The sequence below is a fragment of the Dromiciops gliroides genome, chromosome 3 (genome assembly GCF_019393635.1).
Source record: "Dromiciops gliroides isolate mDroGli1 chromosome 3, mDroGli1.pri, whole genome shotgun sequence".
NCBI lineage: Eukaryota > Metazoa > Chordata > Mammalia > Microbiotheria > Microbiotheriidae > Dromiciops > Dromiciops gliroides.
The window spans coordinates 89,071,262-89,086,668 of NC_057863.1; the positions used below are offsets into that span (position 1 = coordinate 89,071,262).

The following is a 15,407-nucleotide window of genomic DNA, read 5'->3' on the forward strand; positions in this document are numbered from 1 at the left end:
TATTTTTGAGATGTGGCCAATAGTGTTAATTTTGGTTTTTTCCCTTAAGTTTATTTATTTTAAATTTTAATAATTTTTCCAACTATATGTAGAAACAATTTTAACCTTCATTTTTTCCACTTTTGAATTCCAAATTCTCTCACACCCTCCCTTCCCCCTTCATTGAGAAAGCAAGCAGTTTGATAAAGGTTTTACTTGTGCAGCCGTGCAAAACATATTTCCATATTAGTCATGTTGTGAAAGAACACAGACAAAAAGCCCCAAGAAAAATAAAAGTTTTTTAAAAAACCAGTATGCTTTGATCGACATTCAGATTCCATCCGTTCTTTCTCCAGAGGTGGATGTCATTTTTTTCATCATAGGTCCAATTTACTTTTCTTAATTGTATTTATTTGCTACAAGGGAGGATTTCTGTTCTGGGGGTAAGGGCCCATTGTGGGTTAAAATATATACAGAAGAGAGGGCAGCTAGGTGGCGCAGTGGATAGAGCACCGGCCCTGGAGTCAGGAGTACCTGAGTTCAAATGTGACCTCAGACACTTGACACTTCCTAGCTGTGTGACCCTGGGCAAGTCACTTAACCCCAATTGCCTCACTAAAAAATAAATAAATTTTAAAAATATATATATATACATATACACACACATATATATATATACACAGAAGAGATAAGAAACCTCAAAAGGAGACACAGACAAGCAGGGCATTTTTGTTGCTTTGGTGTTGGATTTGATGTATGCTTTCTAGAAACTCAAACTATAAATGAGAGGGTTACATTTCCACACATAATTCTCATCTTTTTTTTGTATATTGACATCCTTGTATTTGTTAAACTCATGAAGAAAAGGAGATCATTGATAACTTTGTAGAGAGCAATTTTAGTTTGCAAAGGCCTGGGGAGTGAGAAGAGAGGAAAAGAAGTGGAAGCAAGGAAAGGGAACAGATTTTTCTTTTAGGAATTTGTCTGTGAAAGGGAAGATGATAGTTTGAGGGAGAGAATCAAGTGAGCCTTTTTTTTTTTTTTTAAAGACGTGATACCTGGGCATCAGGAAAGCCAGTTAGAGAGAGATTAAAGATTAGAGAGAGGGGATAATTGTGGATGCCATCTATAAAATGGGATAGAATCAAGGGTACATAAAGAGGGTTTTAGTGAGGTCACCTTTTCATTAGAAACCAAAGGGAAAGTAGAGAGAATGGAGGATGAAGTGAAGAGATTTCAAGATGCAAAGAAAGGGAGAGGAGAGAGAGCTTACTTTTCCATAAAGTATGAGGCAAGGTCCTTCACCCTGAGAAGGTCAGGGGAAGGGAGAGAAGAGGTTTGGAACTACTCTGTGGGGACTATAATTGAGAATTAGGGAGGAGTACAAAGGATTGCCTTGTGGCAGTGAGGGCACAGTTGAGACCAGATACCATACATTTTGGGGTTTGGGGTGTTTTTTTTTTTTTTTGGTCAAACATTTTTTTTCCCTCCCTTTCACCTGCCCCTCCCAAGGGGAAAAAACCTCACCTTCTTAACAAACATGGTCAAGTAAAACACATTCCCATATAATGGCCACACCCTAAAATGTGTTTCATTGCGAATATTGACCCATCTCTTTCAGGAAGTAGGTTGCAATTTTCATCATTGGGCCTCTGGAATAATGGTCACTTTGTTGATCAGAGTTCTTTAAATATTTCAAAATTATTCACTTTTATAATGATGTCTTAGATATTATAAATTTTTAATGGACACTAAACTACTTACAGTTCCTTACTGTATTGGGGGAGTTTTCTTTATTTCTTGTGTGAACAGTGTTCAAGATGGGTACTCATAACTAAATATGCATTAATGTTAGGAGTGGGCAACAACTTTAGATACTGATCTATTTTTTTCCCCCAGAGCTGATGTTTTCTTCTGATGTTCAAGAATATCCTGATGTGCATAAAGAAACCAAATCTCCTTCATGATGTTAAAAATCTACACAACTAGGACAGTATTTTTAATGTTCCAATTGTGATATGTAATCTTTTTTAAGATGTCTTTTTAAAAAATGTTTGCAAGTGTACCTAAAATTACTTTGATTATAGAAATCCATGCCCCAAGATTATGAAAACTATTAAAAGTTTTATACACTGTTTACGACTATCAATTTCCATGGCATTATTATCTCAATGGAGGTAGAAACCTGTAAGGGTAAGTATTTTAAAATTCATTTTTAGCCTCTCCTGTTTTTTCAAATTATATTTGCATTTGCAATTTTTTTTTCCATATGACGTTGCAAATGCCTGGAAACACTAATAAAGAAGAAGACAGAATTATTTAGCATTGTAACATGTTATACATCAAATTTAAACACAAATTCAGGGAATAGAATAAAAAAGACCTATGTATATTCTTTCAAAATCCTTTACTGAATTCAAATTTACTTGTTGGAAAGTTGTATATGGGGTATATATCATACAGTAATTTTTTCATGTAACTTAGCTTAACATTTTATTTCATGGCTAATAAAAAGGAAAGTTATTATTTGACAGAAATTTCATAATGAAAGGACAGGTTCATTTCCTATGATTATTTATATCCTCTATAATAACTACAGGCTGGAAGGGTTATATCGCCACAAATTTGGTGGCATATACATTATGTGCCTGGGAGATGTGGGATCTTCTTTGCTCTAGTTTCCAGAGGAAGGTGACCAGGCTGGGGAAGGGCTTGGAGTACATGGGGATGGGTTGAAGGAACTGGATGTGTTTAGTCTAGTGAAAAGAAGAACTAGGCCTGTTCTGTCTGGCCCCAGAGGGCAAGAACCAGGGGTAGATGAGAAGATGCATATTTAGGTTTGCAGTCAGGGAACACTTGCAAACCGAGCATCCCAGGAGTGAAACGGCTGGCCTGGACAAGTGGTGGGCTGAAGGATGCCTAAAGGGCAGCCCCTCTCTGGTGGTTGGAATAGATCTGGCTTATTTTTTAAAGTGTTTGGGGGGAAAGTTTTTGTTTTCACCCCAAATATTTCCCCTGACAATAAAGCAAAGGGGGTAGGGGATGAGCCAAGTTCCACCCCTCCTCGTCCAGGAGGAGAGAGGCTCCCTTTTGTGGAGGAATAACAATCCCCACGTACTTGGCGTTCGGCAGCCCATAGAGGACCGTGATGCCCCAAAACAGAGGCGGGATGGAGGATGGAAAGGAAGCTTTGGGGTCTCGAGGAGAAACGTGGCTGGGTGACGGAGAGGAGTGTAAAGAAATGACCACGTGCCCAGCCTCGGACGGGCAAAGACAACCGCCCTTCCCGCCCTCCCCTAGCCCGAGAGCCCAGGGGGCGAACTCGCGCGAGCGCCTTCACGCGAGCACCACTCTACAGCCAGTGATCAACAAGTGCCTTCCTACTACCTCCCCTCCTACGCGCGCCTGCGCAATGCCGCAAACAACTCGGCCTCGCCCCGCCCCTGCCGCCTTGCGCGTGCGCACGGGCAACTCACTCCCGCTCTCCCTCCTCTTCCCCCCGCCCCCCCGCCCCCCCCGCGAATTCAGTAGCAAAGAGTGGCCCGAGCCACCGCGGTCGGTTGAGGGGGCCGGGGTGGGGGGTGGGGGGTGGGGGGACAGGATGGAGTCAAGCCAGACGGAAAAGAAGGTTTCGGATGTTAATGAATCTCAGCGAAACAAAGTCCATTCGCTGTTCAAGGTCCCTTTTCTTCACAAGAGCGAAACCGGGGCTGACGAAAATGACGAATCAAGAAACTTTGACACCATCTCCCAGGCGTCGTCCCTACGGCACGCGGTCTCGTCCAGGACCGACCCTTTTCGGGAGGGGAGCAAGGAAGGGACAGGCCGAAAGCTGTTGAACGTGAGGCAGCGGAGAGCTTAGAGTGGCTGCGTCTGGGGAGGGCGGGGTGGGGGCGGGGCGCGGGGTCCCTCCCACCCACCCTGCGCCTAGTGTGGAGGGGGGTGTTTGAGGATGCTTAGGGGGAAGGGACGGGGGAGGAGGGGGAGGGGAAGCAGCGAATGGGAGAGCGATGCAGCGAGCCCTTCCCCCTTGCTGCAGAGGTTGGGGTGTGGCCGTTAAGGATTCTTGCTGGGGTCTGGATGGGCATTGCATAGAGGAAGGAGACTGGTTATATTTGCCTGGCCACGAAAGCTCAGATAGATAGGGAAATGGGCGGCTTCTATGTTTTTTCCACTCGGGTTGGTCCGTCAACAAGCGTTTATTAAGCATCCACCAATGCGCCAGTCACACCTTGGCCTGGGGATAGAAAAAAGAGCAAAAGGCAGCCCCGGCTTTCCAGCACCTCACAGTCTAATGTAATGGGGGAAGACAATGTTGCAAACGATGTACAAGCTATGGACAGGATAAGTTGGAGATAAGCAACAGGGGGAAAGCACTAGCATTAAGGGGTTTGTTGCAAAATGGACTTTTAAAAACCCATTTACAACAGACCAAAAAAAAAAACCCGATGGTCACGAAGTAACCAAGTGGTTTCAATATCTAATAGCTCCTTTATTTTTGTTTTTAATTTACAAAACCACAGCATCATATATATGTATATATGGAATAAAGAAATACACATATATAGGAAATAAAGAAAAAATAATTATAAAAAGTCATTAAAACATCAGATCCCTTTGTGGTTTTTGGCCCAACCTGTACAATCCACATCCAGAAGACCTCGCTGAAAGAGAAAAATTTTCTTTGACCAATATTGTGTCCTATTAATTTGTATTCGGTAGTTCCTGGAGGAGGGAGCGAGTTTGTTGGGGGAAATAGACACAAAATGAGAATGAAATTTATTTTCCTAAAGCTTTGGGGTGAATATTTGGAATTGTAAACTGGTGACTGTGGTTAGTACACTGGGGTTCTTACCTGTTGCATTTTAATTTGTCTTGAGTTTATGCTAAACTAATCTATATTAAAGAAATTGAAAGTGGGTCTTGGGTTGCTTGTTCGTTTTTAATTCTTACTAGTTTAAGAACTTTTTTTTAGTGGTTAGCTTTTCTTAACAAATGCTACTGAGAAAATAATGTTCTGATAAATCCATCTGATTTCACTATTGACTCATCAGCAGTGTGGCATAACTTTTCAGCTGCCTTTTCAGTAGTGGTGATGGATTTGATTTAGCCACACTTTCTTGTGACCAGACAGATACGTGCATTTGTAAGAAGGCTGACAGGGTTGATGTATTAAAGATAAGCTGGAAGCTGGTTTAAGCTAAGTAGTCCATAGTGGATAACAAACCTGCACCTAACTAACATGATTGTCTAACTAGATTGCCTAGTAGGATCACATAAATTCAAATAATTTTTTTAATTCCATTATTTTTTTAGAGCTTTAAGAATCCCCCACAAAAGGCCTTCAACAAATCATGGCATGGAAGGCAACTCATGGTACTTGTAGGCTATTCTAGCAGAGCACAAACTCTATCAGGTTTTTACTGGGATTGGAAAGGCTTCAAGTACCCTTCTGGCAAATAGGCTATGTCTGGTCTGAGGACAAGCTTAGGTAAACACTAAGAGACTTACCATGAGTAGGTTGGCAACCCATGAACCAAAATAACATACAGATTGGCTCTGGGTTCTATAAAGGCCTCTTCTCATCCCAAAGTTCTGGTGGCAGTGGCAGAAAAGGGTGTTGAGTCACATAGTGTTTAGACCACATGTAAATAGTAATTTAACCTGATTTTTGAATGTGAGATTATGTCCAGAGACAAAGTTAACTTACTACTAGAAGAACTGAAGCAGATTAGTATTGGTATTCTTATTATAAATAAAACCAGAAAACATGAATAGGAGTTAAAGTTGCCAGATACAGGATTAGTACTATCAAAAAATATTTTAAATAATAAATGATATGCCATTTATAATAACAAAAGCCACTACATATTTGGGAATTAACCTAAAAACCCACCTATGGAAAAGAACAATCATAAAACCAAAATGATGGAAATGAAAGGCAGTAAATCATTGGAGAGACATTTAATATTCATAAAAGGGTTGAATTATTCTAATTAAATGACTACTACCAAAATTAATCATCCTAATTAATGTGATATCATTAAAATGTCAAGGGATTTCTTCATAGAACTAGTAAATCCTAATGAAATTCACATGGTAAAACACTAGACTATTGATGATCATGTTTTAACAAAAAATGAAAATGGTACTGTACTTTGGCTTTGGAATATATAACAAAGCAATTATTTTCAAAACTATCTGGCAAGGGTGGGGGGGAGGGAATAGATGATGTAATAGATTAGCTATACCAGACATCCAACCAAATATTTATAAAACATTAGTGTTTGCTATACCTACAGAAAATAAAACCTGGGTTAAGTAATTTTTCTAAAAATTATGAACTTAACAATCATCAACAAACATTTCAAGATACAAAGAAGAAAAAAGGAATGTATATGAAATTGTGAACTTGTTAGTTTTCAAATGTATATTTAATTTAACAAGTTAGTAATAAAATTGCCCTATTTGTTTGTGACCCCTTTTGAATTTCTTTTTGTTTCCTTCTGTGTTTTATTGTTGTTTTTTTCTTTAAAAATTTTTTTTCATATCTATCACTACTCACTAACTCAGCCCTACCTCCAAATAGAATTCCTTTCTAATAACAGTCAAGCAAAACAGATCAATAGGCTGTGTCTAAAAATGTCTCGTTTTGTACTTCTAGTTTATCAGAAAAAAAGGATTATTTTTGTTTTGGTTTTTTGTGGGGAAATGAGAGTTAAGTGACTTGTCCAGGGTCACACAGCTAGTAAGTGTCTAGTGTCTGAGACCAGATTTGAACCTAGGTCCTCCTGAATCCAGGGCTGGTGCTTTATCCACTGTGCCACCTAGCTGTCCCCCCCCCCCAAAAAAAAAGGATTATTTTTTAACAAATTATTACAGAAAAATGAGTAGCAACTTAGCAAAAAGTAGATTTAGAGTCACATCTCACACAATATACCTCAGCGAAATTCAGCTGGAAAATAGAATTAAATATGGCATATCTTAATTGTGGAAGAAAAATGAATTTTTTTTTCTACTCAACAAATAGAAAGGATTATTAGGGACATGATATGTATACTTTCCTACATAAAATTAAAAGACTTCTTCATTACAAACAAACTCTGAAATTGAAAAATAGATTGGGGATATATATATGTATGTCTGTATATATATGTATGTATACATACATATGTATGTATATGTTTATATGTATACAATATATGTATGTGTATATATATATGTGGCAAATAAGAAAATTTTTAAAACTTATCTAAAGTATAGGAGGGATTGTTAAAAAAAGAACAAATGTTTTAATCTGTCCAGATAGGAATGAATGAATGAAGCATTTATTAAGTGCTTACTGGTACAGAACACTGTACTAAATGCTGGGAATACATATAGAAAAGTAAGAGAATTCTTCCTCTCAAGAAACTCACATTCTAATAGAAGGAGACACCTTTGCAAGATTTCAGTTGCAAGTTAAATAAAAGGCCCCATGGTACAGCAGCAAAGCAGATGGTGGTGCCTCTTCTTTTTTTTTCTAAATGAAATAGCCCTCAAGAAGTTTACATTTTATTGGAGGACACAATGTGCACATTTTTAATCAATAGTCATTAAACATTTATTTTTATTTATTTGTTTATTTTTTGCTTGGGACAATGAGGGTTAAGTGACTTGCCCAGGGTCACACAGCTAGTGTCAAGTGTCTGAGGACAGGTTGAACTCAGGTCCTCCTGAACTCAGGGCTGGTGCTCTATCAACTGTGACATCTAGATGCTCCCGGTGCCTCTTCTTTAATGTCATTCCTACTGATAAAATCATCTCTTTTTCTGACGTTGAACCATTTGACAATGCCAGGGACTTTGGTGAAAATAACTTTTCTGTTTGGAGGGTCTTCAAAAGATGTGGCAGTAGCAACTGCAAGAACAGTCGCTAGATTATATCTGTACAAGGATTTCTTAGCCAGATTATGTCTGTGGACACTGGTTTGGAAGCATTGCTATTCCAAAGGATCTTGGGTACAAAGACCTGGGCTATCTTCATCAAGGTCTGAGGCTAGATGGTGGTCAGAGTGGTGGTGATTGCATTTGTCTGCTACATGCTGTCTCCTGTCCCTTCAGGTTCCCCACATCTTAAGCTAGGATAGCTTACCTTCCCTGTGGGGGGCAATTGGTGGGGATGACTGATCCCTTCTCTAGGGAACTGGCTCCCCAGATGATGACTACAAGGACTAGACTGGAAACAGAACCAGTGATCTTAGAGGGTTCTGTCACTCTCAGGTCTCTAGTGCCTATGTACCTGTTGGTGGAAGCTAGTCAGTAGCTGTAGTTGATGGTGATGAGGAAGGTGGGCCCTTCCAGTTTTCAAGAGAAGAAATAGAAATTGTCAATAACTTGGAAAGTGCTCAATTTCACTAATAATCAGAGATAACAGATTAAAGCAACTTTCAGATTCCACTTCATGGCCATCAAACTGGGCAAAAAATAAAAATAAAAATAAAAGCAAAGGAACAATGCTGGTAGAGTTGTAGAGGAAGAGACATTCATTTATTCCTGGTGGAATTTCACACTTGCTGAATCTATTTAGAGAAAACTTGTCATGTAGAAAAGTTAGGAAAATAATAATACCCTTTATTCTGAACTTCCCATTGTTGGGAATGTACCTTGAAAGTATAATTTTTAAAAAAGCTGTTTCTTTTTAAATGCTCATAGCAGTCGTCTATATATTTACTATAAACTGGAAGTAAAATATCCAACAAGAAGGCAGTGGTTTAATATGGTATTTTAATGGCATACTACAGCATAATTAAGATGGACCCTTGTGTATTTAATGAAACATAAAAAGATCTTTATGAAATAATGCAGAGCAAAAGATGTAGAACAATTAGAACAGAGTTCATAATAATTAAAAATGACAATGAACAAAAGATCTTGATGCAGAACGAGTGAATGAAAATTTATGACATTTTATGGGGTGAATTTCATTTATTTAAATTAAATAGTTATGAGGTAATTATTTGCAATACTGCCTTGATGATCAAAACTGCTTATGATAAATCACTAAAACATTTTTAAAGAAAGGAAGTTGTAACCAAATTGATGGTTTTCTGTGTGTGCCCAAAGCAACAAGAAAAATCATTTCATGAAACACTTGGTCAAACTTTTTGCAAGTTCATTTTTTTTCCTCGAGAACCTTGCACTGTTTAGTGAAGTAATACTGCTTTTTGTAATAAAGTTTGTACTTGAAACCCATGATGTTCTTGGTTGTTATCATTTTTTTGCTTAGAAGGAGACAATGGATCTGCTAGATGCGGTGTTTTGTCTTCCTCTTTTAGTATCACTTAACTCCTCAAAGAAATGGTGATAAAGATGATGTCTTACACTTTCCCATTTTCTGTCTTTGGAATTGACAGTTTGTCAGGTCCATTTCAAGTGTTCTATAAAATTGATGTTTCTTACTGCTATTAGTCTCACAGTAAAATATTCTGCAAACTCCCTTTACATATCTCTGCAAAGGGTCTGTGTTTTCATCGCTGGAGGGAAGTCCCCATATGGAATCTTCCTCCACCATTACAGAATACAACTCCTCTGTGGCTTTGTACATAAGTTTTAGGGAAGTGTTTGAGACATTTAGAGATATGAAGTGATTTGCCCAGGGTCACATAGCTAGTACATGTCAGAGGCAGAATTTTAACCCATACTTCAATTCTAATCCCAGAATTGTATGTACTCTACCGTGTTTCCTGGCCTGTATCAAGAAGCTCTGCTTTCAAATCTTGTGATTTTCTTATGTCTTCGGGTTGCAGCAATGTCAATGCTTGATAGGTTTCTTTCTTTTTTTCTTTTTTCAGTGTATTTTGATTCCTTGGTTGTTGGACAGAGAACTCACATTTAGAGTTTACAGCAGCTAAATTAATGTTTATTGATTGTCTAAAGACTTAGTGTTTCTTAGCACCCTCTACACCTTTTGCTGCCAACTGTCCACTAGCACTGAAGTAGCAGAAGGGGATCAAACAGAACTTCAATACAATCTGGTTTGGGTTTTTTTTTTTTTTGTTCCATGAGTTTCTATAGCCAAAGCATTTATCATCTAATGGCCAAACTGCTAGTGATGATCCTCTCTGTGCTTAGTTTAGCTAATCAGTAAACCATATTTTTAAGCCTTTCCTGAGTAATAGAACTGTCATGCTGCACTGGCATAGCCTTTAGAACTCAAGGGATGCCTCCTTGCTAAGATGAAGCATTGTAGTACAAATTTTGTGGGGGAAGACTCATCTATCTTACATTAAATTCTGCTCTAAAATGAATATCGTTCTGCCATGTAGATGACTTTTAACTGCTTTCATCAGTAATTCTTTGTGAAATGTATTGAAGCATATATTTTGATATTTTCCCACTGTTAATGTGGGCCATTGTGAATCAATAAACTTTTAGGCACCAATGCAGCATAGAATTTACCTACTATAATTGTCACTGAGGTTGCCATATACAGTACTGAACAGTACTTGAATTGTTCTGTTTTTATCTTCTCTAAATTTGAAGCAATTTAGAATTCATTTACATTTTATAGATGCTGAGAAAAACTCTTAAAGGAAGTGAGAGTAAAGACTTGGAAGATGGACAAGACATACCATCTTTGGTTCCATTTGGAGATGTGGTATGTAAAAGCATTCTATGAACCTACTTTATAGTTCCAGCTAATTCATCATCTGGCTTTTGGGGATTCAACAAGGGTGTACATGAAATAATCTATGATAAAATTTACATCACTTCTCCTTTTTTATGAAATAAAGATTTTTTATAATAATGTTCAAAGAGGTTTATTAAAGTAATTGAAAATAGCTTATTGTAAAGAATGAGCAAATGTTACTTATACTCTTAATTACCTAAATATAAAGTTTCTTAAAATCGACCAAACTGATATGGATGCAGTATTCTACTATAGGAGAAAGAAAATTAATTATCCTCTAAAACCCACACATAGTACTCCGAAAATGAGAATTCATAAATATAGCTCACCTTTTTCTGGACAATCTGGATCAATATTTGATGAATGACAGGCCCAGTGTAGTTGTACTTGGTGCTTTGAAAAATAGAAAATACTCTACAAATCCATGGTAAATTGGGATATATGGCCCTTGCTTTCTTCTTTGGAATACCTGGCAAACAGTATCACAGCAAATCACATATTAGTCCCACAATTCCTGTGAGTTCATAGGATTGTAGAACTGGAGCTGGAAGAAAATCCAGACTCCATCTAGTCTAGCTCCTTAATTTTATAGTTAATTAAGTAATTTGCCCAAGGCCAGTCAGAATTTATAGTGTTATGTGTCAGAGGACTGAATGCTTCATTGATAGAAAGGTTAGAAGCCTCACCCTTCTATTTTGCTTCTCTCATGAAGATTCTACACCCTCCCCCCCCCAAAAAAAAAGCATACTCCACCACCAGGAAATAAGGTTAGTCTGTGCTATGACCTAGTATAGCATACATTCAAAAAATGGGTTTGCTTTAAAGTTGCTATAACTAACATCTTTCCCATCAGTTGAATTTGGGAATTTACTTTGATTATAGCTATCAATGCTTTTTTAAGATTTTAGAAAGGCATTCTACTCTGGCTTTGTTTAATTAAACTCAACAACCATTAAGTGCTACAGTGTTCAGGGTACTTAGATTTTATATATATATTTATACATATATATCTTTAGACCTTCGCTCTACAGTTTATGCTAGCATTGCTTTAAAAGAAAGATGAAAGCTCATTGTTGTGATACATCATCATCGTGACCACTGTGGAGATTGATTTAGCTTCACAAAGTATTAAATAATATTTGCCATTTTGAATTAACTATAAGGTTCAACATGCCTATGTTCATTTGGCTGATATTGTAGTTTTGTACTCAAGAAATGCTGGATGTATTTTATAGATAGAAGACTCAATTTAGTTTTGGTATTTATCTCAAATTATCACTGCCTTAGATTCATTTTCTGTATAGTTTGCATAACACTTCCACAGAATGATGGAATCTCATAGCTGGAAGGGACTCCTCGTCCAAACATGCCTGAACTAATACACCCTCTACACCAATTTGACTGGTGATCATCTGGCCTTTACTTAACAGCCTCCACCTGGGAAGAATTTACAGCCTACTGAGGCTTTCTCATCTTTGGGTAGCTCTAATCACTAGGAGGTTTTCCCTTCCATTAAGCCTGAATTCCCATCTTGGCAATTTCCACCTACTGTGCCCAGTTCCTTCCTCTGTGTTAAGTAGAACAAGTCTGATACCTCTTCCCCATGACAGCCATTCAACTAGTGAAAGACAGATCTTGGATCTCTCCCAAATCTATTCTTATGTCATTAAACCACCTCAGTTCCTTGCATAGATCATTGAGGTTCACCTCAATATTCACCTCAAGGTGAATGAACTCAAAGTCTCTCACCATTCTAATTGCCTTCTTCTTAATATTCCCTAGCTTATCAAAGGTTTCCTAAAATGTGACTCCCAGAACACCGCACTCCAGATATTATTTGACTGCGGCATAATAGAATAGGACTTTAACCTATATCTTAAGGTAACCTTTAAGATTATGTTAGCTTTCTTGGCTGCCGTACATATTACTGACTCATTAAACTTTCAGTCCACTGAAACCCCCAGATCTTTTTGTAGACGAACTTCTTTCTAACCATAACTTCTTCATCTTATACTTGTGACCTGTATGTCGAATGGAATTGTTGAAAGCATGTTATTAATGTTTTTATCCAAGTTACTGATTAAAAATGTTATAAATACATGGCTAAGCACAGACATCATGAGACACTCCACTAGAGTTTTTCTTTCAAGGTAACATCAAACCAGTAAGGACTACTCTTTCGATCCAAACTTTGAGCTCCTCATAAATCCATTTCATTGTACTATCAACTAGACTGCATCTCTCATTCTTTTCCACAGGATTATCACAAGAGACTTTATTAAGTGCTTTGTTAAAGTCTAGGTTAACCAAATCTTGTAACATTCCCCTGAACTACTGAATTCAGAGTGGGACGGGGTTTCAAGGCATATCAGTCTCCCCCATCATTTAGCAGCAAATTTGTCTAAATAGATGATTTAATGGCAGCCCACTGAAGAGGAAAATGAATAACAAACCTCACATGAAACTAATGCATCTTAAGTCAAGTATTTTGAGATGAAATATTGGGATCTTGGATCTTAAGACCCTTGACTCTTGGTCTTAAGACAAGAATATAGCTATTAATTGGGCCCCTGAATATGTCTAATTGAGCTATGTTCTGCCAGATTTGTAGAATCTCTGGCTTCACATCTGCTGTAGATCCTTCTGGTGTTAGGTGTCAACATCTGGGATGCAAGTCCACAAAGGAGTAGCCCATGGTTGGGGACTTCTTATCATTCCTTATGAACAAGAGAAACTTCATCTCTCCACATAGACTATGACATTCCTAATAGCTTCCTTGCTTCTCAGTGTTGTTTGGACTTTCCAATGTTTTAACTGTTTGGGGAGACAATGTGTCATTTTATGCCTTTTTTTCCTAAATCTACTCTTTGAGGTCTTTGAGCATTACAATTCATCAAGGGAACAAAAAGAAGGAAGGTAACAAGGGAGAGGGACAGGAGGCTTCTGGCTTATCCCACAATGACCTTGATTTCAAGAGTATGAAACATCTTTATCTCTATATTCCTAGAGCTAAGGGCCTAATCCTTCACACAGATAATCATTGTTTATAAGCAATACCTTCTTGGTAATTTGGACTGAGGACTTCTTCGATGTCTTGTACAAGGGTAGCAAATAACCTAAACAAATTAGCAAAGGCACCATTGAGCCAAATACAATGACAAGTCTTAAACAATTCTGTGACAATCTCCAAACTTTAAAACATGCCATATAGATACAGTAGACAAGTTAACATTCTCTTAGGTCTTTTGTTTAGTAAATATTAAAGTTTCTTGCACCTGTGAGATAGATCATCAGGCCTTTTAGAAAAGCCACCATTACATCTACTAGTCTAATAATCCTGCCAGAAAAGGAATTGAAATTAAAATGGCATGAACAGTACTTGATAGAGCCATGTCTTTGTGATCACTTTTTCCTTTTCTAAAAAAATATTCACTAACCATACTTCTAAAAATACACTCTAGAATTTTACCAAGGAATTGAAATCAGGCTCACTAGACTATAATTCTCAGACTTCGTTCTCTTCCCATTCTTGAAAATTGGGACAGTTTTGCTCTTTTTCACTCCTACAGTACCTCTACTGATCCTCATTACCTTTCAGAGATTATTGACATTGAACACATCTACCAGTTCTTTCAGTACTTAAGAATATAGTACACCTGGACCAGGTGACTTGAATTTATCAGGAGCAGCTAGGTACTCTTGACTTATCTCCAGTTCTTGCTACCACAAAAAGTGCTATTAGAAATATTTCTTGTATATATATGGAAACATCCTCTCTGTCTTTAGATTCTTTGGAGTATATACCTAGTAGTAGTTTCACCATGTCAAAGGTTATTTACAGTTTAGTGACATTTTAAATATAATTACAAATTGTTTTCCAGAAAAGTTGGGCCGATTTAGAGTTCCACTAACAGTGAATTAGTGTGCCTGTCTTATCATAGCTCCTCCAACATTTGCCATTTTTGTCTTTCATTGTCTTTGACAATCTGGTCTTTGTCTTATTCCCAATTCTATTATCAATATCCCATCCACACCAAGCAATAGTCTTCTACTTTAAAAAGTTTTCGTCTTGTATCCAGTGTTACTAAAAAATTTCCAAACAGCCCTTTTAATTTTGGGGAGCTTTCCTTGATAGTCTCTGCTAATTCTGGGTTTTAGGACTCCTGGAACTGCCTTAATAGAATATGCCACATTTTTGTGATACCTCTGTTACCTGCCATTGCTTCTATCTTCTGTACATGTCTTTTTTTTTTTTTTTGCAGGGCAATGAGGGTTAAGTGACTTGCCCAGGGTCACACAGCTAGTAAGGGTCAAGTGTCTGAGGCCGGATTTGAACTCAGGTCCTCCTGAATCCAGGGCCGGTGCTTTACCTGTACATGTCTTTTAATTTTTTTTGGTGGTATGATGAGTTCTTTGTGCATCCCCATTGATAAAGTAACTCCATTTTCCTAATCATCAAAATTGTTATTATTCCTTGTATTTTTCATTCTTGAAAGCTTCCTATTTCTTTTGTGATGGCTTCTCACATAAGTCATGGGAGCCTACCCATCCTTAACCCAGTCCTTTTGAAATCTACTATGTGAAAAACTGTGATAAAAGGTAGATTTTACCTGACTGTCCTCTCTTAAATCACAAATTCTAATATGGAATATTCATTTCCTCCCATCCTCTTTGATTCCCATCTCTTGTACTCTAGTAATCAGTTTTTCCTTGGTGAGAATCAAATCCTGGTTGGTTCCTTTGCAGCTGGGAGTACA

The 15,407-nt window shown here is 37.7% G+C and overlaps 2 protein-coding genes across 9 annotated transcripts in view; both read left to right on the forward strand.

Moving 5' to 3' along the window:
• TMEM237 (transmembrane protein 237) overlaps positions 1–2,114 on the forward strand; it is a 31,994-nt gene extending 29,880 nt beyond the window's left edge. For all 3 annotated transcript variants that reach the window (XM_043995327.1, XM_043995329.1, XM_043995328.1), the window contains exon 13: positions 1,879–2,114. In XM_043995327.1, coding sequence (XP_043851262.1) covers positions 1,879–1,946 — 68 coding nt within the window. In that variant the 3' untranslated portion in view covers positions 1,947–2,114. The remainder of the gene's footprint in view (positions 1–1,878) is intronic.
• Positions 2,115–3,560: 1,446 nt separating this feature from the next.
• The window catches only part of C2CD6 (C2 calcium dependent domain containing 6), an 89,147-nt gene continuing 77,300 nt past the window's right edge, over positions 3,561–15,407 (forward strand). For all 6 annotated transcript variants that reach the window (XM_043992620.1, XM_043992621.1, XM_043992619.1 and 3 more), the window contains exons 1-2: positions 3,561–3,820; positions 10,531–10,617. In XM_043992620.1, coding sequence (XP_043848555.1) covers positions 3,581–3,820; positions 10,531–10,617 — 327 coding nt within the window. In that variant the 5' untranslated portion in view covers positions 3,561–3,580. The remainder of the gene's footprint in view (positions 3,821–10,530; positions 10,618–15,407) is intronic.